The 26,355-nt window shown below is 36.2% G+C and overlaps 1 protein-coding gene across 1 annotated transcript in view; it reads left to right on the top strand.

Moving 5' to 3' along the window:
• The window catches only part of PRTFDC1 (phosphoribosyl transferase domain containing 1), a 99,919-nt gene that overhangs the window by 8,339 nt on the left and 65,225 nt on the right, over positions 1 to 26,355 (top strand). The window contains exons 2-3 of the mRNA XM_044678368.1: positions 1,625 to 1,731; positions 7,243 to 7,426. Of these exons, the coding sequence (XP_044534303.1) occupies positions 1,625 to 1,731; positions 7,243 to 7,426 (291 nt within the window). The remainder of the gene's footprint in view (positions 1 to 1,624; positions 1,732 to 7,242; positions 7,427 to 26,355) is intronic.

Below are 26,355 nucleotides of genomic sequence, written 5' to 3'. Positions count from 1 at the left end.
CCTTCCCTCATGGAATTTAGGGTCCAATAGAAGAGTGCATGTAGGATATAAGCTCCTGGAGGGGCTTGTTTATCTATTTATATCTCCAACATATAACACGGTGTTTGACTTACAGTGTCTAATAAATATTTATTGGCTTACATACATACATATGAGCCTGCTATTGCCAAACATAATGGATGGATGGCCAGTCTGACATTCAGAAAGATCTGAATTTCTAGTCCTGCATCTGACACATTTTAGTTTTGTGACTAGGGGTAAGTCTTTTAACCTCCTTCTCCTACTCTCTAGACAATAAGCTATAGCCAAATAGCCACCTTTTTCAATGCATGGAGTTTCCAAACTAGAAAATTCCATAATCTTAGATCTAGATCAAGAACAAAGACAAAAAATCCAAATGTATGAAGAGTATTTAGGGTTGGAAAAGTCATGTAGCATGGTAGATGGAGAGCCAGCCTTAAACTCAAGAAAACCTGAGTTCAAGGCCAACCTCTAAAATAGACAGACCATAAACTTTGATAAGTTATGATTTCTCAGTACTCCTGGCAACTCTCTAAGACCATAAACTGTGGAATAGTTCCTTTTTGGGAAAAGGAGTTTTTTTTCTATGGTAGTTTCCAACATCAGTGAAATCGTCGGTTCAGTGTTCCTTTCTCCTCCATCACCCCCACCGATAAAGTGCTAAAAAAATTCCAAATCTCAAGTCAACAAGACCTGGAAAGATTCATGAACAATGCAAGGCTCAAGTTGGGCTTTAGAGATGGCTCAGACATGAACAGGAGAAGTAGATAAGAGAAGCAGAGAAGGGAAATGAAGTTTGACTTATTCAGGGGACACAAGATCAGGCTGGCTCTAGGATGGGGTGACTGTTTAGTACCACTTTATCAGTATTCAATAACTCATTACTTAACATGTTGTTCAGTCAAGGCCCCTGTCCATGGGCTTTTCTTGGCAAAGATACTGGAGTGGTTTTTCATTTCCTTCTCCTGAGGATCCCCTTTAGTCAGAACTTTCTCCTATGCCACAGCCATCTTGACTCTCCCCACACACCAAAGCTTTTATTGAAAAAATGACTAGGCAGTGATCCAGGAGGGATTACTTAACATACTTCCACAAATTGCAGGAATTTTAATAAATTCTTAAGGGAAATAAAAAGAATCTTTATTGTCATCCTTTGTAGACAGACTTTGCTTTCTGGTGGTTGTTTGCTAGGCCGATAGGTGTTTTTTTTTTTTAATGTTTTATCTTTATTTTATTTTAATAACAAATTTCTACATAAGTTTTCCAAAGTTATATAATTCATGTTGTCTCCCTCCCTTCTTCCCTCCCCCCTCCAAGAGTTGAGAAACAGTTCAATCTGGGTTATACATATATTGTCACACAAAACATATTTCCATGTTATTCATTTTTGGAAGTGAACAATCTTGTAAAACCAAAACCCCCAACATACCCAAATAAACAAGTGACAAATCATATGTTTTCCTCTGCATTTCTATTCCAACAGTTCTTTCTCTAGAGGTGGTTAGCATTCTTTTCCATAAGCCCCTCAGAATTATCCAATAGGGTATTTTTAAATGTGCTATCCATTTAAAGATAATTTCAACCCAAGTAATTTTATTTTCAGATTTCCAATCATTGGCCGGGATATGACTTGGATTTATTCACATACCCTCGGCACTATTATGGAGATTTGAACTATGTACTTATACCTCATGGTGTCATTGTGGACAGGTAAGTATATTTGCTTCTTAGATGATTCACTTTTTTTAAAACATTTATTAATATTTATATTTTAGAAAAGTTAACATGGTTACATGATTATGCTCTTTAGATGATTCACTTTTAAGAACTACCTAAAAAGTGTCTGAGGCCATATTTGAACCCAGGACCTCCCATCTGGTCCTGGCTCTTATAAAGTTTAAAAATTAATATATAATATCTCTAAGTATTATATTTAATAAATTTATAAATAATCACTTGAAATAAAAGAAAATAAAAAGACAAAAGTAAAAGCCTAAGTAAAGCCAGCTTTTCCAGCCACACATGGGGAAAAAAAGAGGGAAGATGGTACAGATTACAGCAAACTTATAAACAACACATGAAGATGCAAATGTGGGGACACCGGGAACAGGATGCTGGGAGATGAAGTCCAAGGGTACAAGATTTCTAATTATACACTCTCATTTCACTGAGCCCCCTCCAAGTTGTGATTCTAACACATACTACTTGTGTGACCTTGGGCCAGGCACATAAACTCTCCTTCCGGCATGTGCTAGTAAATGTTTAACAACTAGGTTGGGAATGGGAGTAATATATTCAACATGCATTTTATGTTTACTCTGCATTTTTAAAAAAATTTTTATTAAATTTTTTAGGTTTTAGTTTTTAATTTTTTTCCCACAGTCACCTGATTCTTGTTGTCTCCCTCCCCCCTTCCCTCCCCTCTCCCAGAGTTAACAGACAATTCCACTGGGTTATACATGTATTATTGCTTAAAACCTATTTCATGTTATTCATTTTTGCAGTAGAGCAATCTTTTAAAACCCAAACCCCAAATCCTATGCCCATACAAACAAGTGATAAATCATATGTTTTCTTCTTCATTTCTATTCCCACAGTTCTTTCTCTCAATGTGGATAGCATTCTGTCTCAAAAGCCCCTCAGAATTGTCCTGGATCATTGCATTGCTATTAGTAGCAAAGTCAATTACATCAGATGGTCCCATAGTATTTCGGTTTCTGTGTACAATGTTTTCCTGGTTCTGCTTATTTCACTGTGAATCAGTTCATGGAGGTCTTTCCATTCTTATAGAAATCCACTAATTAATCATTCCTTATTGCACAATAGTATTCCATCACCATCATGCACACAATTTGTTTAGCCATTCCCCAATTGAGGGACATCCCCTTATTTTCCCATTTTTTACCATCACAAAAAGCACAGCTATAAATATTTTTGTACAAAGAAATCCTTTCCCGTTTTTTAAATCTCTTATTCTGCATTATTAACTCTTTCTTAGGTCTAGACAATCATCAAAACAATAAGTCAAGACCAGGTTTATAGCAATTACTGATTTCTGAGGTGGCAGTGCTGGCAGTGCAAATTTCATATCAGCTCTTTGGAACTGGCTCCAGCATACCCTTCTGCTGGCGCTCCCAGCAACTCTCTGTAAGATTAAGTTTCAGAGGAATTGTCCACTTGCATTATTAAAGGAAGTTTTTTCACCTGGCCTACTCCCTGCCTCCTATAATTCCTTTCAGATCAAATAAGCCCACACATGCTAATCACTGAATTGAGTTTATATTTTACAACTAATAATGAAGACATTGGCTTTGGGGACATTTATAACTTAAAGAATATCACATAGTGAAATTTCTCATACATAGCATGGTCTAACAAAATTGAACAAGAGCTAGCAAATTTACTCAAAAAAAAAAAAGAAGAGAAAAAACTCAGATTACCAAAATCTAACTGAGAAAAGAGATCACAGTGAATTTAAAGTAAATTTGCAAAATCATCATTAGTTACCACACCCTAATTGATGCTAAAGAACTTAAAATAAATGGATGAATATTTCTAAAAATATTTTTAAAACTAGATAACCTAAATAATAGAATGTTAGAAGGAGTAGTCAGATGAAAAGTCCAAGGTATCACCTTATATCCATCAATTTGGCAAAATCAGTTTTAAATGGCTGTGGCCTTGGAATTCTTCCTTTGACACTTCCTAATTCTGTGACAAAAGGCTAGTCACCTTACCTTTCCAAGCCTTGCTTTAATCTTCTGAGTAGTTCATATGAAGAAATATTGCCCCTCCTTGATGCCAAGGCAAACCCTTTTTCCATCCACAGTGAGTCCATACCATCCATCTTCTCCAGAAGTTTGCACCATCTATCACCTCTCTTTTCTCATTAATCTCCAATCTTTCACTGTATACTGGCTGTTTTTCTACTGCCCACAGACATGCCCTTGCCTCCTCTAATCTAAAAAATCCTTACTCAATTCATCTCTACCCATGACCTAGCATCCTGTATCACTCCTCCCTTTAGTGTCTAAACTCCTTGAGAGGACCATTTATAATAAATAAGTGTCTCTACTTCTCTTCTCACTCTGTAGTCGGGCTTCCACCTTCATCATTCAACAACTGAAATTACTCTTTCCATAGTTACCAATCTCTTAATCACCATCTTAAGTTCAACATATACAAAACTGAACTCATTGTTTTTTCCCCAAAAATTCTCCCTCTCTTTCTAACTTTGCTATTACTGTTGAGGGTACCATGATCCTCCCAGTCTTCCAGATTCATAAATTCAATGTCATTTTTTACTTCTAGTCTCTCTCACACCACTATATCCCAAGTCTTGTCCATTATACCTTTCTAACATCTCTTTTATATTCCCCCTTTCTCTGACATTTCCACAACCCTGCCACAGGTCTTATGCAACTCACACTGGGACTAATGTAAAAACCTTCTGGTTGGTCTTTCTGCCTCAACTCTCTCCCTAGGCCAATCCATCCTCTCAGGTATCAAAAGTGACCTTACTTGGCCTCAGACACTTCCCAGCTGTGTGACCCTGGGCAAGTCACTTGACCCCCATTGCCTACCCTTACCACTCTTCCACCTATAAGTCAATACACAGAAGTTAAGGGTTTAAAATTTTAAAAAAAAGTGACCTTACTTTAAAAAACCCTTTTTTTTATTATTTTTAAATATTTTTTATTTTTTTTTAAATAATGCTTCCCCCCCCCATTTACATGTAAAACAATTCTTACCATTCTAGGCTTTTTTTAAAGTTCAAAATTCTCTTCCTCTATCTCTCCCATCCCCCTTCCTTAGACAGTAAGCAGTCTAATATAAATTTTACAGACATGTAAAACATGTTTCCATATTAGTCATTTTGTTGGAAAAAACTCAAACAAAAAATGATAAAAGTGAAATATGTTTCAGTCTGCATTCAGACTCCATCAGTTCTTTTTCTAGTGGGATAATATTGTTCATCATGAGTCCTTCAGAATTTTCTTAGTTCATCGTATTACTGAGAACAGCTAAATCATTGTCATTGTACAGTATTGTTGTTACTGTGTACAATGTTCTCCTGGTTCTTCTCCCTTCAAAAAAGTGGTCCAATATAACCATGTCTTTCCCCAGATTCAATAAATGAATCATTCTGTATAATGCCAGGTCACATATAAAAATTTCTCTTTAGCTTTTTAAATCCTTCATAACCTGGCCCTACTATCTTAATAGTCTTCTTTTATATTTTTATTATTTTTTTCCCAATTACCTGTAGATGCTATTTTTAAAAGTCATTTTCTGACATTTTTTGATCCCTCCCTCCCTCCCTCTCTCTTCCTCAAGATGGGTAGGTGATATGGGATACATATTTCCATGTTCACCATGTTGTGAAAGAAGACACTTATTACTTATATTAGAAAACACTCATGAAGGAAATAAAGTGAAGAATGGTGTGCTTCAGTCTGTGTTCAGACTCCATCAGTGCCTTCTACGTAGGTGAATAGCCCTTTTTGCCAGGAGTCCCTTAGAGTTGTCTTGCATCCATGCATTGCTGATAATATCTTTCTTTCACAGTGGCTCAACACACATTCCTACTGTTACTATGTACAACATTCTTCTGGTTCTGCTCACCTCACTCACTTCATAGAAGTTTTTCCAGAGTTCTTTGTGATCCTTACCTTTCTTAGGGCACGATATATAATCATATAATACTATTTGTTCAGCTATTTCCCCAATTGATAGGCAGCCCTTCCATTTCTAGTTCTTTGCCACCATTAAAAGAGCTGCTAAAGATGTTTTTGTAAAAATAGGTCCTTTTCTCCATCTTTGATCCCTTTGGGATGAGGGTTGAAGGATATGCATAGTTTTATGGCCCTTTGGACATGGTTCCAAATTGTTCTCTAGAATACTTGTATCCGTTCACAGCACCACCAACAATATATTAGTGTCTCAATTTTCCCACTTCCCCTCCAACTTTTATAATTTCTTTTTTTGTTCATATTAGCCTATCTGATAGGTGTTTTGATTTGCATTTCTCTACTTAATAGTGATTTGGAACATTTTTTTCATATGACTATAGATTGCTTTCATTTCTTCATTTGAGAATTGCTTTTTCATATTCTTTGACCATTTGTCAAATAAAGAATGATTTGTATTCTTAAAAATTGGACTCAGTTCTCTATATATTTGAGAAATGAGTGCTTTGTCAAAGATACTTGCTATACATTTTTTCCCATTTTGTTGTTTCCTTTCTATCTTGATTCCATTGCAAAACCTTTTTAATTCATTGTAGTCAAAGTTATCTACTTTATATCTCATAATGTTCTCTGTATCTCGTTTAGGCATAAATTCTTCCCTTATTCATAGGTGTGACTATTTTGTGCTCCCCTAGTTTATTTATAGTATTACCCTTTAATTCTAAATTGTGTCTCCATTTTGATTTTATCTTGGTATATGGCATGAGATATTGGTCTAAGCCCAGTTTCTAGCCTTCTTATTTTATTCTTCTCTTTTATAATCCAATGTCACTGGCCACCTTGCTGTTCTTAGCACGAGGTGATTCATTTTCCTGGTCTATTTTCACTGGCTGACCTCCAGTGAAATGCCCTCTCTCCTTGTCTCTACCTCATGTCTTCCTTCAAGTTTCACTTAAAATATACCGGTTGCAAGAAGCTTTTCCTGCTCTGTTTCATTGTCAATTCCTTCACTCTGAGATTATCTCCTATTTACCTTATGTAAATTTTGTTTGTACATAGTTGTTTGCAAATTATCTCCTACTTTATACCATGAGCAACTAACTGGACAGGAGGGACTGTTTTTTGTATCTTTGGCAGTTAGCACAGTGCCAGGCATGAAGTTAGCACTTAATAAGAATTTATTCACTTGATTCATCTATAAAATGATATTGCTGATATATGAAGTACCTACACAGAAGAGTTTAGGCTCAAATGAGTTAATATATATAAAATATTGCAGATTTAAAAACATTACATAAATGCCAGTTGCTGCTACTGCCTATCTCCCATTCACCAAAACCAAATGATGATAAGATTTGCTAATTATTACCCCTTTAATTTTAGAAATCATGTAATTCGTATAGCTTAGAGCTCTTTTGGGCAACAAAATACTTTTTCTCCAGAAGCACAATCTAATGCTGGATATTATGCTAGAACACCATGGCCCTGATAAATTTATGGCAATTTTTTTTTCCTTTCATTTCCTTTCCAGGATTGAGAAGTTGGCAAAGGATATCATGAATGACATCGGATACAGTGACATCATGGTTCTGTGCGTGCTTAAAGGGGGTTACAAGTTCTGTGCTGATCTTGTGGAGCACCTAAAGAATATCAGTCGAAATTCAGATACATTTATCTCTATGAAGGTTGACTTCATCAGACTAAAAAGTTACCAGGTAAGCTAGCAGATTTTCCATTTCAGTAACATCTCCTAGAACCAAATAAAAGAGCATGCAGAGAAATTAAATTCCTAAAAATAAAAATTCTCAAAACAAGATGTGGCTTGGTAGGTGGGAGTTTTTCAGGAAAAAAGACTGTTTTATTTGAGTTTGGATAGCACAATTACTTTCATTTCTCCCCCCAAATATTTTTTGTCATATTTATATCAAAAGATTCAACCTAAGGGTGATTTTATCTTTTTTTAATAGCTACAAATTCCACATAATTACCTTCTAGAACTTGATTTTGACATTTCAGGTGAATCAGTGTTAGGGCAGTCTAGAATATCCTCTACTTTGACCTCTAGGCATGACCAGAAACTGAAAAAGTGGAGCCATTTGTGGACACTATCTCCTAATATAATTTAGAGGACCCAGGGCAACCCTAAACAAAGACTCCCCCAAACTAGAAGCATTTCTGAAAAGAGAAGTGTGAGTCTTTCCCTTCTGAAAACAGCATCCTTAGGACCTTCATCCTTTTTTACTTCTGTTTTGTATCTTCCCATCCATCTCGCCATGATGAGTTCCTTGTATCAACCTAGTCAACTGCCTAGAATGCTATGCTGATACTATGCAAAAAACACTCTCTCTTAAATATGTCAGAAAAAGTTTCTCATTCATATGTGTACATATACAAACACATGCCTATGTAGATAATTAATTTGGTTGTTTGTAGGCATCGTTTTTATTATTTAAATTAACTTGTTATACATCCTATTCTATATACCAGACTCAATTGTGTGGCATTTTTCCTGCTCCAAGGTAGGGTTATTGAAGGGGTACAAGAAGGTCTAGTTTGTGAAGTGGCATTGGCTGTGGTGGGGTATACGAGGAAAAAGAAGTACACATGGGAAATTCTATTTCAAAGAAAAATCACAATGAGGACAGTAACTAGCATAGGGTGAATGGAGCTTTGCCCCAGGGTGCCAACATCTCGAGAGGTGAATTTCCTCCAACAGGGTGCCAGTGTCCAGATGGGCATGATTCCTTCCCATAGCCACTGATAGCCCTAGAATTCATCTAATCTTAACTGTCTTTTGGTATGATCATCTACAGGGTCACCATTTCCCCAGGGTCTTGTTGCTGTGGCACCCCTCTCAAATGACTTCCAGCGGGAAGGAGAAGCCATGCTCTCCTCTTGTCCCAAATGAAAATATTTCTAGACTCAGCTCTGGTTGGAATTCTGAGGCAAAATCAAGAAGTTGGCAGATGAATTTTAGACTTAAAAGAGACAGAAACAGGAAGAAATGACTACAAAGATCTAAACCAGGATTCTCCCTAGAAGGACAAAGAGAAGCATGGGAAATAAGACAAGTTCAAACTATTAAGAGATTGGGCAAATGTTAAGACAGGCAAAGTTTTAATTCAATTAACTCAGTTAACTGCACTATATTTATTCTGTGGGCCTCTGTGTTTAATGTCCAATTTTATGTGGCCAGACCCACTGTTCATTTTCTTCTAAAGTCCCTTCACACGGAGGTATACTAATACCTCTGTTGTCATTTGCCCACAAACACCCGAGCTCTTTTGCATGAAACTGTTTCACTCTCAAGTAGAAGGGCACACTCTTTTATTCCTAATCCTTGAGTTTTTCAGTCCTTTATTGCTGACTTCTTAGCTCCAAAACAAAATTACTCCATCTCTAATCACCTGAGACAATTAAGTAGTATGGTGAATAAATCACTGGACTTGCAGTAAGGAAGACTAGAATTTGAATCCTGCCTTTGATACTTTACTAGCTGTTGGATTCTTGTTGGGTTATTTAACCATTTCTGGTTTGTTTCCTCAGTTGTAAAATGGGTATAATAATTGCAGAGTTGTAAGGTTCAAATGGGAACATATTATAGCACTTGATGAACCTTAAAGCACTGTACTAGTTTTAGTTATTTTTATTTTTTATTTTAAGACTGGGATGGATTGATATTTGTTCAATCAAGCCAACACACTCCGTTTAAAATAAGTGAATAATCAGTTTCAATCATAGATTTTAGACTGAGTGCAAAAAGTTTTTGAAATCCATTTGATGAAGTGAAATGATGCCAGACTGGAATTCTGGGCTAATTAATCGGAGATTTTTCATTGTACTCTCTGAGTCTTGTATAAAAATAAAACAAACAAACAAAAAAAAAAAAGCTAGAATTGGAGAATTCCAGAAATTAGAATAACAGATTTCTGTTAAGACCCTGAGAAAGAAAGGAATGGGTAAATAACAAGGAGAGACTTTGATAAGGTTTCCTTCCTTCCCTCTAGCTGGAGAAGGACCTTTTAAGGTTTGAAAGGCTTTAGACTTACCCATCTTCTTATTAACATCTCAGTATCCTCTCCTCCCATCTCTAGGACAGCAACTGTTGGCAATATCTGCATTAGCAGCCAAGACCAGATTAAATGTAAATTCTCACTGTTTAAGGGGAACTTCTTGAGCTCCTCACTAAAAGGACTTCCAGCAATATATATACTCTCTAAGCTTGAAACTCCTTTACTTTGGACCATGTGTCTATTTGAAGGAGAGTTTGTCAGTTTTCTGGGGTGATGTTTTATTCTAATTTATTCTGTTACCTTAGTAAACAACAATGATTCTCAACAAGCGATCTTGTAAGGAAGCATACTTGTGGGAGGTCAAGCTCTTGGTATTAGAGGATCATACCCAACTCCTCAGGGGTGTCCTCTAGAACTTTGTGGAGGAGATACAGCCTTCCTCTGGGGCCTGACTCCTGTTTGGGAGTTGGGATACGGATCTTTAGAACATTTATGGACCACATTATTTCTATTATTATCATTATTACTTAGTTAAACATAATTTAATGGTTGTCTAAATAACTACTTTTCACTCTACCCCAGTTCAGAACAAATACTTTCATTTCTGAAGCTCAGACAGGAACTTTCTTAGAGTTCTGACCAATAGTCATTCACAGGCCCAAGGTCTATGGATAAGCAGGGCTAATGATGATCTTCTTTCTACCAGATGCAAGAAAAGGAAAATAACTAGATGAGACAGATCAACTTCTGAGACAGAGCCTATGAAAAACTCCAAAATAACTTCTGTGAAGGCACAACTGTTCACTTAAGGCATGCTTGACCTCTAATTAAATATCCTTGGAAGTGGGTGGAAGAAGCTGGTCTAGCTTGTGATGAGCAAAGACTTGTGGGGAAGCCTTGGATGCTACCCAAAAGAAAGAGAGACTCTGTCAGGTCAGGCTCCCCCCTCTTTCCCCAGGGCACAGGCTAATTAAAGAAAGTATACTAAATAAACACAGCCAAATAAGGGGAACGAAACTAGCTCATTTCCCTAAGTATTTGGGACTTCTATGTGCCTCTCAAACAGAGGCATTGGGAGAAGCCTTTTAAAAAATGGCATGCCTGGAGCCATGAACAGTTCCTGAGTCTGTTACCCAGGAGGCTGGAGTAAACCAAGGGCTGCTATCCAAGTATCACATGGTCCTAGTCAGAAAATTCTAACATTTTTCCTTAGAAGTTTAAAAATAAGTATATAATTTTAAAAGCTCACCCTCTAAAGTGCTCTTCTAATTCTACATCACGATGTGGTCCGAGATACTTGAAGGCTGTGCCAATGGAGCACAATCTTTGGCAGGTCTTTATTAGAAGAGCTTTGAATACAACCCAGGAATAGATTGGACATCTGGAGTAGGAACAGGCTGACTAAGTTCAGAGCTCATCACTAGAAGGTTGCCAATAAGTAAGGAATCTTTAGAATCACAAATCTTAGAGCAGGAAGGGGCATCAGAGCCCCTTACAGATGGCGGAGGGGGATCATGGAAATTAACTGCCTTTACCAGGGTCATATAGATAATAAGGATGAGAGTCAGGACTTGAACATAGGTCTCCTAATTCTGAGACTGGCAGGTGCTTTCTTTGTCTTTCTTACTTTCTCCTTACCCCTTTCCTTCCTTCCCATCTCTTTTCCTTCCTTCTTTCCTTCCCACCTCTTTTACTTCTTCCCACCTCTCTTCCATCCTGCTTTCCTTTCTTCCTGCTTTCCTTCCTTCCTTCCTTCTTTTCTTCCTTCCTTCCTTCCTCCCTCCCTTCCTTCCTTTCTTCCAGGCTAGAAAACCAAATGATCTTGAGCAGTTATCTTTGTTGTTAATGATCTTTCAATGAATCTTATGTGATTGGCCAATACACTGGAGATACTTTGTTGGAATAAAAACTTTAAAGTGACAATTGCTTGGCCAAATCAAATGCCTTTAAAAAAAATTAACTAATAGTAAGCACTATTGGAATCATTTAACAAGCATTTATTCAGCATCTACTGTGTGCCAGGCACTGAGCTAGGCATGAGGGATATAAAGAATGAAACAATCTCAACTCTTAAAGAGCTTACAAATTCTAATGGAGGAGAGAAGACACAAATACACACAAAAGTGCAATGTGTATATAAAATACTTGCATATTTATACATATCCTTATATAAATATAAAGAAAATAATTACAAGGTAGTTTGGGGGAGTAGAATACTGGGTTGGGATGGGAATCAGAAAAAGCTTCATGCATTGTTTAAAGAAGATGGTGCTTAAGCTGCCTTTTGAAGGAAGAGAAATATTCCATAAGTCAGAAGTGAAGAAGTGCAATATAGGAATGGGGTAGTCAGTGCAAATGTATGCAGTTGCGAGATGGAGTGTTATAGGTGAGGAGCCTAAAGAGAACTTCTGTTAGGCTGAATTGCAGTGTGCAGTAGAGGAATGTTCACTGAGTCTAGAAAGATAGGTTGGGTTTCACAGGAAGGGACTTGTTTTAAGGTGTGCTTAAGGAAAACTTTATCTGCACATTGTAGGATGGAGTTGAGGGGAGAGAGGACTGAGGATAGAAGATAAATTGGAAAAATAAAGGCTCAAGTAAGAGGATAGAAAATGAAGGCAGTCAATATTGATAGCTTTATCTAGGAATTTGACTGAAAAAGAAGATAATGACAGCTTGAGGGGGTGGAGTTTAATGAAGTGTTTTTTAAGGATTGAAGGGAATTGGATTTGTTTGAATGTAGTAGGGAAAGATCTTGAAGGTTGGGAGAACTTTAGGATTTGGGGAAGAAAGAGGGATGATTGAAGATGCAAACTAACAGGAAAACCAGGAAGAGATGAGATCAAGCACACAGAATAAAAGGACTACCTCTTCATTAGAGACTGGGGGAAAGGAGGTAAGAATGAGGAATGATGTCAGAGGTTTTTAGATGAAGAGAGGGGGAGGATAGGGATATAATATTCAATGGTCTCAATATTCTCAGTATATTGAGGAAATGTCTTTAAAATTTTACAGTAAGTTTCTCCAATAAAAGCATCATTTTATGGGCAGCTAGGTGGACTCAATGGATTGAGAGACAGACCAGAGATGGGAGGTCTTGGGTTCAAATTTGACCTCAGACACTTCCTACTTGTAAAACCCTGGGCAAGTTACTTAACCCCCATTGCCTGGCCCTTGCCACTCTTTTGCCTTAGAACCAGCACACAGTACTGATTCCAGGACAGAGGGAAAGAATTTTAAAATAAACAAAATAAAATAATAGTATCATTTCTGTCAGAGAACTGAGTCAAATTTATAAGAATACAAGTCATTCCCCAATTGACAAATGGTCAAAGGATATGAACAAGCAGTTTTCAGAAGAAACAAGTCAAAGCTGTCTATATTTATTTGAAAAAATGCTCTTAATCCCTATTGATCAGAGAAATGCACATTAAAACAAACCTGAGGTACCTCCTCTAAAATGACAGAAAAAGAAAATGTCAAATGTTGGAGGGGATGTGAAAAAATTAGGACACTAATGCATTATTGGTGGAGTTGTGAATTGAACCTATCATTCTGGGGAGCAATTTGGAACACTGCCCAAAGGACCATAAAACTGTGCATACTCTTTGATTCAGCAATACCACTACTAAGTTTGTAACCCAAAGAAATCAAGCTAAAAGGAAAAGACTTATATGCGCAAAAGTATTTAGTAGCTCTTCTGTATTGGGAAAGAATTGGAAATGGAGGGAATGCCAATCAATTGGGGAATGACTGAACAAGCTGTGGTATGTGATTGTGACAGAATACTCCTATGCAAAAGAAATGATGAGCAGAATGGTTTCATAAAAACTTGAGAAGACTTAAGTGAACTTATATAAAATGAAATGAGCAGAACCAGGAGAGCTTTGTACACAGTAACAGCAATATTGTATGATAATAAACTATGAATGACTTATCTATACTGATCAATACAGTCATCCAGGACAAGTCCAAAGAACTTAGGATAAAAAATGCTATTCACCTCCAAAGAAAGAACCAATGGATCTGAATGCAGATTGAAATATAATTTTTTTCGCTTTCTTTTTCTTTTCTTTCTTTTTTTTTGGTGACATGGTTAACATGAAAATATGTCTTGGATGATTTCATATGTATAATTAATATCACTTTTCTTATCTGCATGATGGGTAGGGGAGGATGAGAGGGACAGAGAATTCAGAATTCAAATTTTTAAAAATGAATGTAAAAAATAAATCACAAATTACAAAGTAAAAAAAGGAAATTTCTTCAACTTAGAGGAAGGAGACAGAGAGGGAGACTTAGAGGAGAGAAAGTTTGAAATAGCTTGAGAGGTAAGATGAGAAATAAATTAAGGTGGAATTGGACAAGAGGACTTGAAGCCCCAGTAGAAACTGGATCATATGAATTTATAATTTGTCTGTATTCAGTTCAACAGCCTCTGAGTAGGAATGGAAGAAGAGGATGGAAGTAAGCCAGGGGTGAGGCTTGGCAAGAAATGAGTGATGATAGAACAAAGTGGTGAGAGATTGGAAAGTAGAGGAAAGGGTAAAGTTGAAATGGCTAACTACAGTGTCTGTATTGGAAAGGGAGAAAAAGATAGAGCCAGAGCAAGGCTAATGACCCAGAGAAAGGACTGGAGATCTCTGATTAGAGAAAAGAGTAGGTTTAAGAGGGATGAAGCATAGGGAGAAAAGGAATGTTAGGAGATTGCTATCAGATAAAGGAATATCAGAGGTCCTTATTAAGGAAGTGGAACACTTGTGGGTACTGATGAAATTCATTTTCTTGCCTCTAGCATGAAACTCCTTTGATTGGCCTAGAGTAGCTGCTCTTCCCATCTTAATTTTCTTTCAGGCATTTTTTCACTTCCTTAGGGAACATGTTTATGACTGGTATTAGATTTCATTTGGGAAATCTTGGATTGTTTTGTTATAAAAGGAGTTTCTTATTAAAAAAAAAAAGAATCAGATTTTTTATTTTTTAAATCAGATTTTTTTAATAAAAAAGAATCAGAATTTCAGATGTTCCTAATTTTTGTCTATCATCCTTCCTATTTCATCCCTAAATGCCTTTGGATTAATTTTGCTTAATCTGACCAAGCTCTATAATTTACGGATGGATTGTGGTAACTATAATGTACAGTTCTTAAGTAGTTAGTCTTTAGTACTTGCTAGAGGATTCAATGAGCTAATCTTGCTTTTAAGTTTATTGAGGTGTCTGCTTTGGGGATCATTTTTTTAAATATCTAAATTGTAGACATTTAGGGGTGCTCATTATTGATAGTTCCTAATCTGCTTAATTACAGCTTTATTGTCTTCTCAACTCTATTTATCTTGCATGTAGGAATTTAAATACTTAGACTTTTCCTCCTTGGCAAAGACTAAGGTCAGGAAAAACCTTCCCCTGAAAAGGGGCAATGCATTTCCTACGGGTTTGCAAGATTGGGTTGTGTTTGATTCAGTAGTGTGAAAAGATGTCTTAATGGCTCTCTTCTAACTATACCTCTCCTGTGTCAGAATTATGTAAGATTCCTCAAAAACTATAATAGCAAAGATAATCTTATTTGACCCTTTGATGTCAATATCAATTGGGGCATAAATATGCATAATATGCTGAAAGAATTCACTTCTCTCATGGAGGAGATCCAAGTGTAAAGGTCCGTTAGAGATATTTCTATTTCAAATAAGGTACTGATTGTATTAAGCCTCAGAACATTGTAAAATCTCCTAAATGAAATTTTGCCCTAACCAGTCACACAAGAAAACCCTAGTGAGTGAAGAATGCTTTTTTTGTCCAGATCATGATGTGCAATTGAAAGAACAACCTACAAAACTCATCGTTAGTACATATATCTTAGAAAGATCCCTCCTAAATAGACTGATGAGGACCTGTATAGCCATTAGGAAATTACAGAGTTTGTTTACTGACTTCGAGCTTCTCCTTAAAACAAAAGTCCATTTTCTTCTGACTATTCTTCTGACATTGTTGTAAAATTCAGTCATGGGATACAATCATCTCCAAAGAATCAAAGTTGAAGATTGCCCATAAGCATGCTGTAAATACAATGCAATGAAGGAATTATATGGAAATTGCCTAAAGGATGTCACCAATGAAATGTATGATCTGAAAAAATGGTGGCTTGGTCATTACTGAATGTCAATAAAATGATGGACAGCTCCATCTTCTCAAAAGAATGCAAGGAAAGCTCCTCTCCTGTGGTGGGAAGCCTTGATGGTGAATTTATAGGAAGAATGATAAAAATTGCACACAATGGTCAGGCATAAGCCAGTTGAAGTCTGCATCATTGAAATGAAGGTATACCTTGATGAGATCATGTCTATGGAGTTTTTTGTATTCTTATTGATTAAATAAAAGGAGGTCAAAGGTGCAGAGAAATTAATTACTTCCCTGCTCTTCCTCAGACAATTACTTTATGCTGTATCTTCATTATTTTGTTAAAAGTGAATTTCCTAAATAAGAAATGAAAGACAATAATTTTTTTTAAAAAGTGAATTTTCAGTAATAAGAAATCCATATTTAAATATAAACAATATATACGCACATATTCTTACACACAGACCTATACATATTCCAAAGCCAAATGTCTACTATTTGGATTATCCACTGTTTCATATTTATATTCTCAAATTTATATTCTCCAAGAATATAATTAACAGAAAAGTAACCTTACATTATATTTATAAAATATTCAAGGACCTTCTCTCTGTAGATTGCTAGAAAATCACTCTTTTCTTCAGGAGTAATAAGGTAGAAATGATTGAAAGAAATGGAAGCAAGAATCAGGCCCATTGAGTTTGGTGTGGATCTAATAATGAGAATCTTTACTTAAACCTTTATGTTACTTCCAAAAATATCACTAGCATCTTATATATTTTTCTACTAGCCAGTAATATTGTACAAATATATCAACCAGTTTTTAAAGCAGTTATCTCTATTGTTTTATTAGGATTGACAGAGAATAATGCATAAATAATAAAATTATGAAAACATAAGCAGAGAAAACATAATTGCAATCATTAGTATTTTCCTATACACTCATCCCTTCCACATCACAACTTTCCCCATCATAGTTTCTATATATGATGGGTCAGCATAAGAAATAAAATGGGAATTTTCTGGAGTTTTGCAGAAGCTGCAGATGACATGTGAAGGTCAATAGATAACCCCCAAAAAAGTTTAGAAACTCAGAAATGCATACCTAACTCAAAATTTAAAATAAGGTACTGTAAACACCCCATTTAAGAAAAAAGAAAAAAATTCAGACTTGTTCTCTGGTACAAAGGGAAAGCCAAAAAATTTTACACAGATTTTCCAGATTATAGGAGTGCTACACACCTAACCTCTCTTATGGAAGGGATAACTGTACATTATTCTTTGTATCTTCTCAAAAATGATCTAGAATCTTTATTTGGAAAGTAGGTTGGTGGTTCAGAATGATGAATTTTTTCCCATTTAGAACTATATTTGTTCAGGAAAGGAATTTTAAAAATGAAGGCACATTACTTTTTCCCACAGTTATCACTGAAAAGTTCACTTACACAAATTGTACCAGCTGCTACCACTGCTGGCAGAATTCTCTCTCTCTCTCTCTCTCTCTCTCTCTCTCTCTCTCTCTCTCTCTCTTAGTTGTTTGGGATTGGCAATATTTTTAAGCAGAACATTAGCTGTAATTTTTATGACTTGGTTTGTAAAATTATATATATATACATATATATAATAGGAAATAACTTCCAAGGAACTGGCCAACAGATAATGACACTTTTTTCCTATAAATCAAATGAAATTGGAATTTCCTTCTTGGCTTTCTCCCCTTACATTATACAAACTATCCTCCAGTCCTGGACAAATATAGTGTCCTTCACTCCATTAGAAGTAATGCTGCAGTGCTACTGGGAAGCAACACTTGGCAGGGTTGCAAAAGACTGCTGGACTGTAATGCCCTTACCAACTGTTTATAGAATCCAAACTTGGTACAAAAGAGAAACTAACAGGCTTTGCTTTGTGACCCCATGGACTGGAACACTTTAATAATTGTTTGAGAAGGAATAAAGAGAGAAGCATTTTTTAAGAATCTAAGGGGTATAGAAGTGGAAGAAGGTGGAGGGAACTGAGCCAATGAAGCAGAAATTGTTAGGAGCTGACAAGCTTGGAAATTAATTTCTTGTCTTTTAAAAATAAATTTTATTGATTTTTTTAATCACCTATATATATCCTGGTGTCTCCCATAATATCTCATTTCCAGACAGCCCTTAGGACAAAAAAGAAAAATGGGTGTGGGTGTGGGAGGAGGGAAAAAAGGAGGAATCAGCAAAATGAGCCACTATACTTTAAAAAAAAAAAAAAAAGTCTGACCTTGTATGCAGTATTCCTTGCTAAAGGCTTTTCACCTCCACAAAGAAAATGAGGAGGTACTTACTAATCTCTGTTGTTGAAGTCAAACAGTAATGATAATTGCTCAGCATTCCATTTCTACTCTTTTATTGTTCGGTAGATTTTTATAGTCATCATTGGATGTTGTTCTCCTGAACCTGCTTATTTAATTTCGCATCATTTCAGATAAATTTTTCCACATGTTTCTGTATTCTTCATATCAGTCATTTCTTAGAGCACAGAAATAATCCAATATATTCACATACCACAAGTTGTTGAGTGATTTCTAAATTTATAGCCATCTATTTGTTTTCCAGTTTTTCTACTACAAAAAGGACTGCTCTAAATAATTGATGTATATGGGACCTTTCTTTTTGTCATTGACCTCCTGTGGCATGTCACTTTCTTCCCATATTGCTTTCTAAAAGAGTGGAGTGAATTCACACCAACTATACATTAGTGTACCCATCTTTCCGCCATCCCTGCAATATAATCTGATTCTGTCTTGTCACCTCTGCCAATTGCTGGCAATGAGTGAAAGTACAGAATTCTTTTGACGTGCATTTTTCTTATTAATAGTCATTTGGATCATTTTTTCAAACTCTTGTTAACAATTTGCAATTCTTCTTTTGAGAACTGTTCATATGTCAATTAGTCTTCCAAGCTCAGCCCCTAGATGGGGATGTCTAATGTGCCAAATTTTTAAAGCTGAAATGTAGACCCAGTTCTTCGAATTAACTCACTTTTTATGCAAACGAGCCTAGGGATAAAATTCAGTTAAGGTTGTATTGTTCTCACATGCCTATTTTCCATGGTTAGTCCAAGATGATTTGGGAAGAAAGTAAAATTAGAGGCTCGTAAGAACAAATCTAACACCATCTTTGCCTTTAAGCGTTTGCCCCTACAGTTTGAAAATCAGCTACGTTTCTGTATTAATTAACTATTCCTGCATATTGGCAGAGCTGAGAGAGATTTTGAATGCCAAAAAAATACCGAAGCAAGACCTTGGCAGGAAAAAAATACTTGCCATGCAGGAGATGTGAGCCCAGTGGAGAAGTTGGCAGCCTTATTAAAGAGGCTAGTCACAGCTAAGTATAGGCAATGGATTTACTCTCAAGGGATTTGAGAGAAATTATTGGTCCATACGGTGACCTTAAATGACCTTGGTACATCTTCTTTTAACTGTCATTACCCTGATCAGAAAGAAATGATCATTCTAGCCAATTCCTGCATAACATACTTTTTTGGAATGGAAATAAACTGAATCTCTACAACATCCCCAGATTTATATTTTAACCAATAATTTTAGTTATTCTCTCATGAAATCTTGTGTTGCATTTAACAAGTAACAAAAGTTTAATGAGGGGATTTTCACAACTTTTTCCAGCCATAGAGAATTGCTGCCTCCTTAATCACTATCAGAGGGCTAAGTGGAGTCTGGCTAAAAATGATGGGCTTAAAGCCTAAAAAAAAGAGGAAAAATGAGAGAGTAGAAGGTGCACTAGACCCGGAGTCAGAAAGACTTGTATTCAAGTTTGAATTCAGATACTTACTAGCTAGATGATCATGGGAGGAAATGGTCTGAAATTTGTAAAGCAAATCGCTAGCTATAGTTATTATCAAATAATATTATATTTGTTTTACTACACTTACAAATTATGTCATATTGCTGACATTAATATACATGCAAAAGCCATATACACAGGTAGGTGAATATGATGACAAATAGTAGTGACACGATTTTCCTAGGTCAGGTTGGGAATGCTTTAAATAGATAGTGTAAGTCATTTTCTAATTCTTTTTCCCCTAATTTGGTAGTAGTATTTAATCTTTGATCTGACAATTTGAAGGCCTGAATATGTATGAACAGTTAATTTGGAAATGTCTTTCACCTCGGGAACCATCTGTCTCCTGTTTCTTAAGATAAGAGATTTCATTTTTGTGATATTATTTGGAGCTCCCTACGTCCAGGGCTACCAAAGTCTTTTCTTTTGTGTGTATTACCACTTATTTTTATTCTTTTAATATGTGACAATATAATTCATAATATAATACATATGATTTGTTTTAGATGTGTAATAAATTATAACAAATGTGTTTATCCAAAAGAAATAAATTCTCACATTAGCTATGTCCAAAAATCCATGGCTCATTCTTGTTCCCCTCCTTTCCATCCCTCCCCAAGAAGACAGGTGATATGATATAGATTGTACATATATTATCATATTATACATATTTCTCTGTTTATCATCTTGTGAAACAAGACACTTACACTAGAGAAAAATTCACGGAGGAAATAAAGTAAAGAATGGGATGGTTCAATCTGCATTCAGACTCTGTCTGTTCCTTCTATCATAATGGGTAGCCTTTTTCCTCATGAGTCCCTTGGAATTGACCTGGATCCTTGCCTTATTGATAATAATTAAATCATTCACAATGGATCATCACACATTATTGTTGTTATTGTGTACAATGTTCTCCCAATTCTGCTCATTAGATCACTTCGTATGTCTTTCCAAGGTTTTTGTGATGGCTGAACAAATTGTGATATTTGATTATAATGTAATACTATTGTGTCATAAGAAATGACAAACAAGATGATCACTAAAAAGACAAAGTCTTTTCTTGGGGAAGATATTCAGGATGCATGGGTTTGAAGCTTCTGTTGTACAGACCACAAAGTATTGGCGCCTTCATTTTTTTGACATGAGGTCAAATTTTACAACCTTTTTTTAACCAACAACCTGTATCTTCATTTTGCTTTAAAGTGATCAAATATTCAAGTCTATTGATTTAATACACAGAGTTTTATGGCATTTTCCCAGCTACGTATAAGCTATAATTATATTAGCAGAACTCTTTTTGCTTAAGCTTGTCACAAGCACTGCTTTGAAATCACCAAATATCTCATCACTTGGTCTTTCTTGTTGCCTTTGGACACACAATAGAACTAAATCTGTTGACTCCTTTATTTGCCTTTCCAAGCAAAACTTAGGTGTCATTTTGACATTTAATTGCAATTTCCTTATAGCTTCTGATTTCATTATTAAGGAAAATATCAATATGTATAGTATTCGGTTCTTGTATTTTAAATCATTGGTCATTCGACCAACAAGGATCTCATATGTAGAGTAGGAATAATTAAGCTAACGTTTATAGATATTCTAAAACTGCTCGGTTCTTAGTATTCTCTGACTCCCTTTCTACTACTCCCCTAATATCACTCAAGAAGCAGAAAGGCTTTAAAAACTGGGGTGCATTTTATATTTCCTTTTGTTCCATGAGTTTCTTTTCATGGCCAAAGAATTTTCATCCCAAGTGACTATCGTAGTAATGTAGCATCTCTCCATAATTAGCTAGGTTTGTCCTCAGAAATCATGCATGATTTGTCACCAGGATCCAGGGTCTTAACTAGAAATTTTTTCACCTGGTGGAAAAACTATTGAATGGGCAAGTTGAGGACCAAATGGGGTAAAATGCAGGAGACAGTCTGACTATGGGCACAATTATGCTTATAGATACGATGGTTTGACCCTTGCCAAAGACTGAGGTTCTTAACTTATGCCCATTAATTTTTTTATGTTCTGATCACTGTATTTCATTATGATTGGTTTCCCTGAAAATTTTATGCATTTTATTTTATGCATTTAAAAACGTTTGTTCTGGAGAGCTTGGAAGGGAAGGATATTATACAGTATAACTGTGGCTGATGAGGGGCAATAAAGTGAGGCACAGGGGTAGTGGTTGCTGTTAGGGAAGAGAATGCTCTCTTGCTTGTCGGTACCTTCAGTGAAAGCCCTGTTTGCCCCATGCTAGTTATTGGTTTTCCAAGACCAATAGACTCCTACAGTTTGATTGCCTAAACATGGCTAGAAGGGACTTTAGGATCTTGAAAGGTCTGCCTGTGTAACATATCTCAAAGCACATTCTGCCCTGCTAGAAAGTCTTTGCATACAATCTTGAATTTATAATTTGCATCACAATTGGCAAGAGCTTTTCCCCTTGTATTTACAGTATCTTTTTTATCTGATTTAAATATATTTTATTTTAATTTAATTTAATTTGTTTATATTTAAGTATAAATTATCTTATTTAAATATCTCATTTCTTGGGCAGACATCATTGATATGAAAATTCTAGTATCTCTGATACTAGACACTTTCTCCCAGCTGTTGTATCAAAAACATTCCCAACATCTCTCAGATTTACTAAAGAACAAATCATGAGTAGGAATAGGCACCTTGAGTTAATCCACAAAATCCTTTGAAATAAATCAAATCCATTTATGCAAACAGAATATAATCCATTTTTTAAAAAAAGCAGCATCCGGATAGAAAGATGGAATATCTCTGCTTAATTCCTGTGTTTGCTCTAACAAAAGGTGTTGACATTCCTTGTTTTACCTTTGACCTTTGGTTTGGAAATATATTTGCAACCAGCATTGTGGATGGATTAGAATGCTTGGCAAATAGCCCATCCCTAGAGTACATACAGAAAAGGGAAAGACTCTAGATGTGTTCCAAGCTTGTTTATTCTGAGATTTGTACTTCCATCCAAGTCAGGAGGGAAAAGTTGTCCAAAGTAACTGTGAAATAAAAAACCCAGTTATCTAATCTTTGTCAGATTTAATCTCCAAAACTCCATTTTTATAGTTCTCTGCATGCCATCTTCAAAATGTTGTTGTTGTTGTTGTTGTTGTTTTAGCATCAGCTATAATAAGGTCTAGAGAAGAAATTCTATTAGAGCAGTGCTTTTTCAGATATATATAAAAGATAGAGGAAAAGGACCTACTTGTACAATAATATTTCTAGCAGCTCTTTTTGTGGTGGCAAAGAACTGGAAACTGAAGGGTTATCCATCAATTGGAGAATGGCTGAATAGGTTGTGTTATATGATTTTTTTAAAGAATTTAAGTTTATTTATTTAATTAATTGATTTAGAATTTTTTCCCATGGCTGCATGATTCATGTTCTTTCCCTCCTCTCCTTCTCCTCCCACGCCTCTCCCATAGCCAATGCACAGTTCCACTTGGTTTTACATGTGTCATTGATCAAGACCCATTTCCATATTATTGACATTTGCACTGTCGCAGTGATGGGCAAACTTTTTAAAGAGGAGGTCAAAGGAAAGGAAATGCTCATCTGTCAGTCTGTTTCTGAGGCAACTCTTTCGAGGTTTCTTTGTATTGTATCCTACTTATTGTATTCGTCAGATTAGGAATAATGTCTGCGTGGTGGGATAGAACATTTCAGGGGGCTACATCTGGCCCACAAGCCATAGTTTGCCCATCACTGCACTAAGGTGATCGTTTAGTCTACATCCCCAATCATATCCCCATCAAACCATGTGATCAAGCAGTTGTTTTTCCTCTGTGTTTCTACTCCCACAGTTCTTTCTCTGGATGTGGGTAGCGTTTTTTTTTTCATAAGTCCCTCAGAATTGTCCTAGATTCTTGCATTGCTGCTGGGAGAGAAGTCCATTAAATTCTATTTTACTACAGTGTATCAGTCTCTGTGTACAATGTTCTTCTGGCTCTGCTCCTTTCACTCTACATCAATTCCCAGAGGTCTCTCCAGTTCACATGGAATTCCTCCAGTTCTTTATTCCTTTCAGCACAATAGTATTCCATCACCAACAGTTATGTGATATATGTTTAATGGAATACTCTTCTGCCATATAAAATGATGAACAAAATGCTTACCAAAAAATCTGCAAAGAACTTAAATGAAGTGATTCAGAGTGAAGTGAGAAACACCAAGAGAACGTTGTGCACAGTAGTAGCTCTAATGTACAGTGATCAACTGGGAATGACAACTACTATGCACAATGCAAGAATACAAGGCAAGTCCAAGGGACTCATGATGAAAAAGGCCATCCACTGACATAGAAGGAAGTGATGTACTCCGAATGCAGATTGAAGCATACCATTCTTTATTTTATTTCCTTCATGAATTTTTCTCTAGTTAAGCAATATGCTTCTTATTTCACAAGATACTGAACACAGAAATAATGTATTGTATGATAGCACATGTGCAAGCTGTATTATATTACCTGCTGTCTTAGGAAGAAGAAGAGGAGGAGGAAGAGGAGGAGGAGAAGGAGGAGAGAGAGAGAGAGAGAGAGAGAGAGAGAGAGAGAGAGAGAGAGAGAGAGAGAACATGGATCACAAAATTATTATTAAAAATGGTATTGACATAAAAAAACTTAGGGAGCAATATAAAGAAAAGAACCCTGCTCAAGTTGCTAGAGGGGTTGTGGGTCAGGGCAGAGGCAGGGAAGGACAAGGAAAGACCTCCTCCAAATTAGGAGATCAAAAGAACAATACAGGATCACATCATCAAAAAATTTTGTTCAGAATCCCCATCAGGTATGGAACTCTCTAGTACCATTAGTTTTATCATCTTCCATGGCAACAGTAGTGGACTGATGGGAAGTTTGTTTATGAGTTGAGATTAGTTTGTTGTTTTGAGGGATCCATGATTTCATCACTGTGGTTCTCGGTCACAGACCTTCATACACATACCTTCACCTTCTCAGCCCTTGTGATTCTTGACTTTCTTTCCTCCTAAATCCTCCATGGAAGGATTCCCCAAAGTCGTCTTAGCCTTTTTGGCAGGGAGGAAGATGATAGAGGGAAACAAGCAGTTCTGTCTTCACCTTTTTCATTGTAATGATTGGAGTGTTCTTTCTGGCACTGATTTGTTTGCAAGTGGCTTTTTAAGGGAGCTGGGTGGACTGTTTCTATGCCTCAGAAGCGAATAGTTCGAGCCATAGCTAAGGCAGGAGCGCCTTGTTTTGGTTGTTTCTGAGAGATTAGGCATAGCTGTCTGCTGGCATCAGCCTTTCTGGAGACGGGAATGTCTGTAGAAGGAACCTCCTTCAGAGGGCACTTAGAATAACTAAGCCCCAGAAGAGTCCAAGTTCCCTGGAGTTGACCTGATTTCCCTGTGAGGTGTTTTAAAGCAAGTTTTGATGACCTTTGTGAATCCTTGCCATTTAAAATAGATCATAGCTTGGGTAATTCTCCAGTCAGGCCACACCCCAGGAATGCTGAAGGTAGAACAGAATATCTCTGCATTTCTCCTAAGTACTAAATTGGCCTTAACATTGCCTTGGCTTTCGGTGTTTTTATTTTCACTGAAATGTATTTTTAATTTATAACACTGTGTACATAGTGGGTGTTGGTTTCACTCACTGGCTTCCAAAGGGCAATGGGAATAGTAGATGCATGAGGAATGATTTTGTAGAGGTCCATTGTGACTTTCTATCTATTTTCACAGCAGTAGAAGCCAAATTGGAATGTTTCTGCTAGAAATATTTGCATTCCTCTCCTTTGAATGAGAAACTTAGAAATCTTGTAAATAGATGCTATGTATGTCTTAATAAGTTGCTCTTTTGCGACTATAATGTAAAGTATTTTGTTATTAAATTGTATATTTGGGGATTCCAAAAATAAAATTTATTTTTTCTAGCAAACTCAACTTTTTGGAATTTTGAGGTATGAAAAAGCTTAAGAGAGACATAGGTCAATGTTAGTTTTGGATTTTACTTTCAGGATTGTACTTTAGAGTTATTAAAGTTATCAAAATAAGAAATGTCTAGCAAGACATATCTTCCCATAAGTCAGCTGATTTCTCCAGAGGTCAAAATAGAATCCCATCAGTCTACCAAATTCAAATGTCTCCTGTTTTATGAAATCCTGTTCAGTAGTAAACATGGAAATCTTAATCGTTTACAGTTGAACCCAAAGATTTGTTCAAGAAGCCAGAATTGGTAGGTTTTGTTGGTTTTCTAATCTCCTCCTAAATGCTTCATAATCCCTACATAAGGGGTGAGGAGCAGCAGAGCACAGGGAATAGATAGCTAACTCTAGAGTCAAGAAGACTAGGAACAATTCCTATCTTCATACCATATCACTTATGTGACTGACCAGGGGCAACTTAATTCATCTCTCAGTGGTCCAAGCAACTTTCTAAAACCAGTAGGGAAATGGCACTGGATTTAGAATCAGAGAATGTACATTCAATCCTGACCTTGCTATTTATTACCTATGTGACCTTGGAAAAGTCCCTAGAACCGTTCTGTGCCTCAGTTTTCTCAGCTGTAAAATGAGGAGGTTGGATGAAATGGTCTCCAAGATCCTATCCAGTTCTGCACATGATGCTACAATACTGCAGTATTACAAGAGTTCCCTGATCTTCACTGATGTAGGGAAACTGTACCATTTCCTATACCAGTGAAAT

Source organism: Gracilinanus agilis, chromosome 5 (assembly GCF_016433145.1).
Source record: "Gracilinanus agilis isolate LMUSP501 chromosome 5, AgileGrace, whole genome shotgun sequence".
NCBI lineage: Eukaryota > Metazoa > Chordata > Mammalia > Didelphimorphia > Didelphidae > Gracilinanus > Gracilinanus agilis.
Note: the sequence above shows the minus strand (reverse complement) of the source record. Positions and strands in the feature narration are given on the sequence as shown.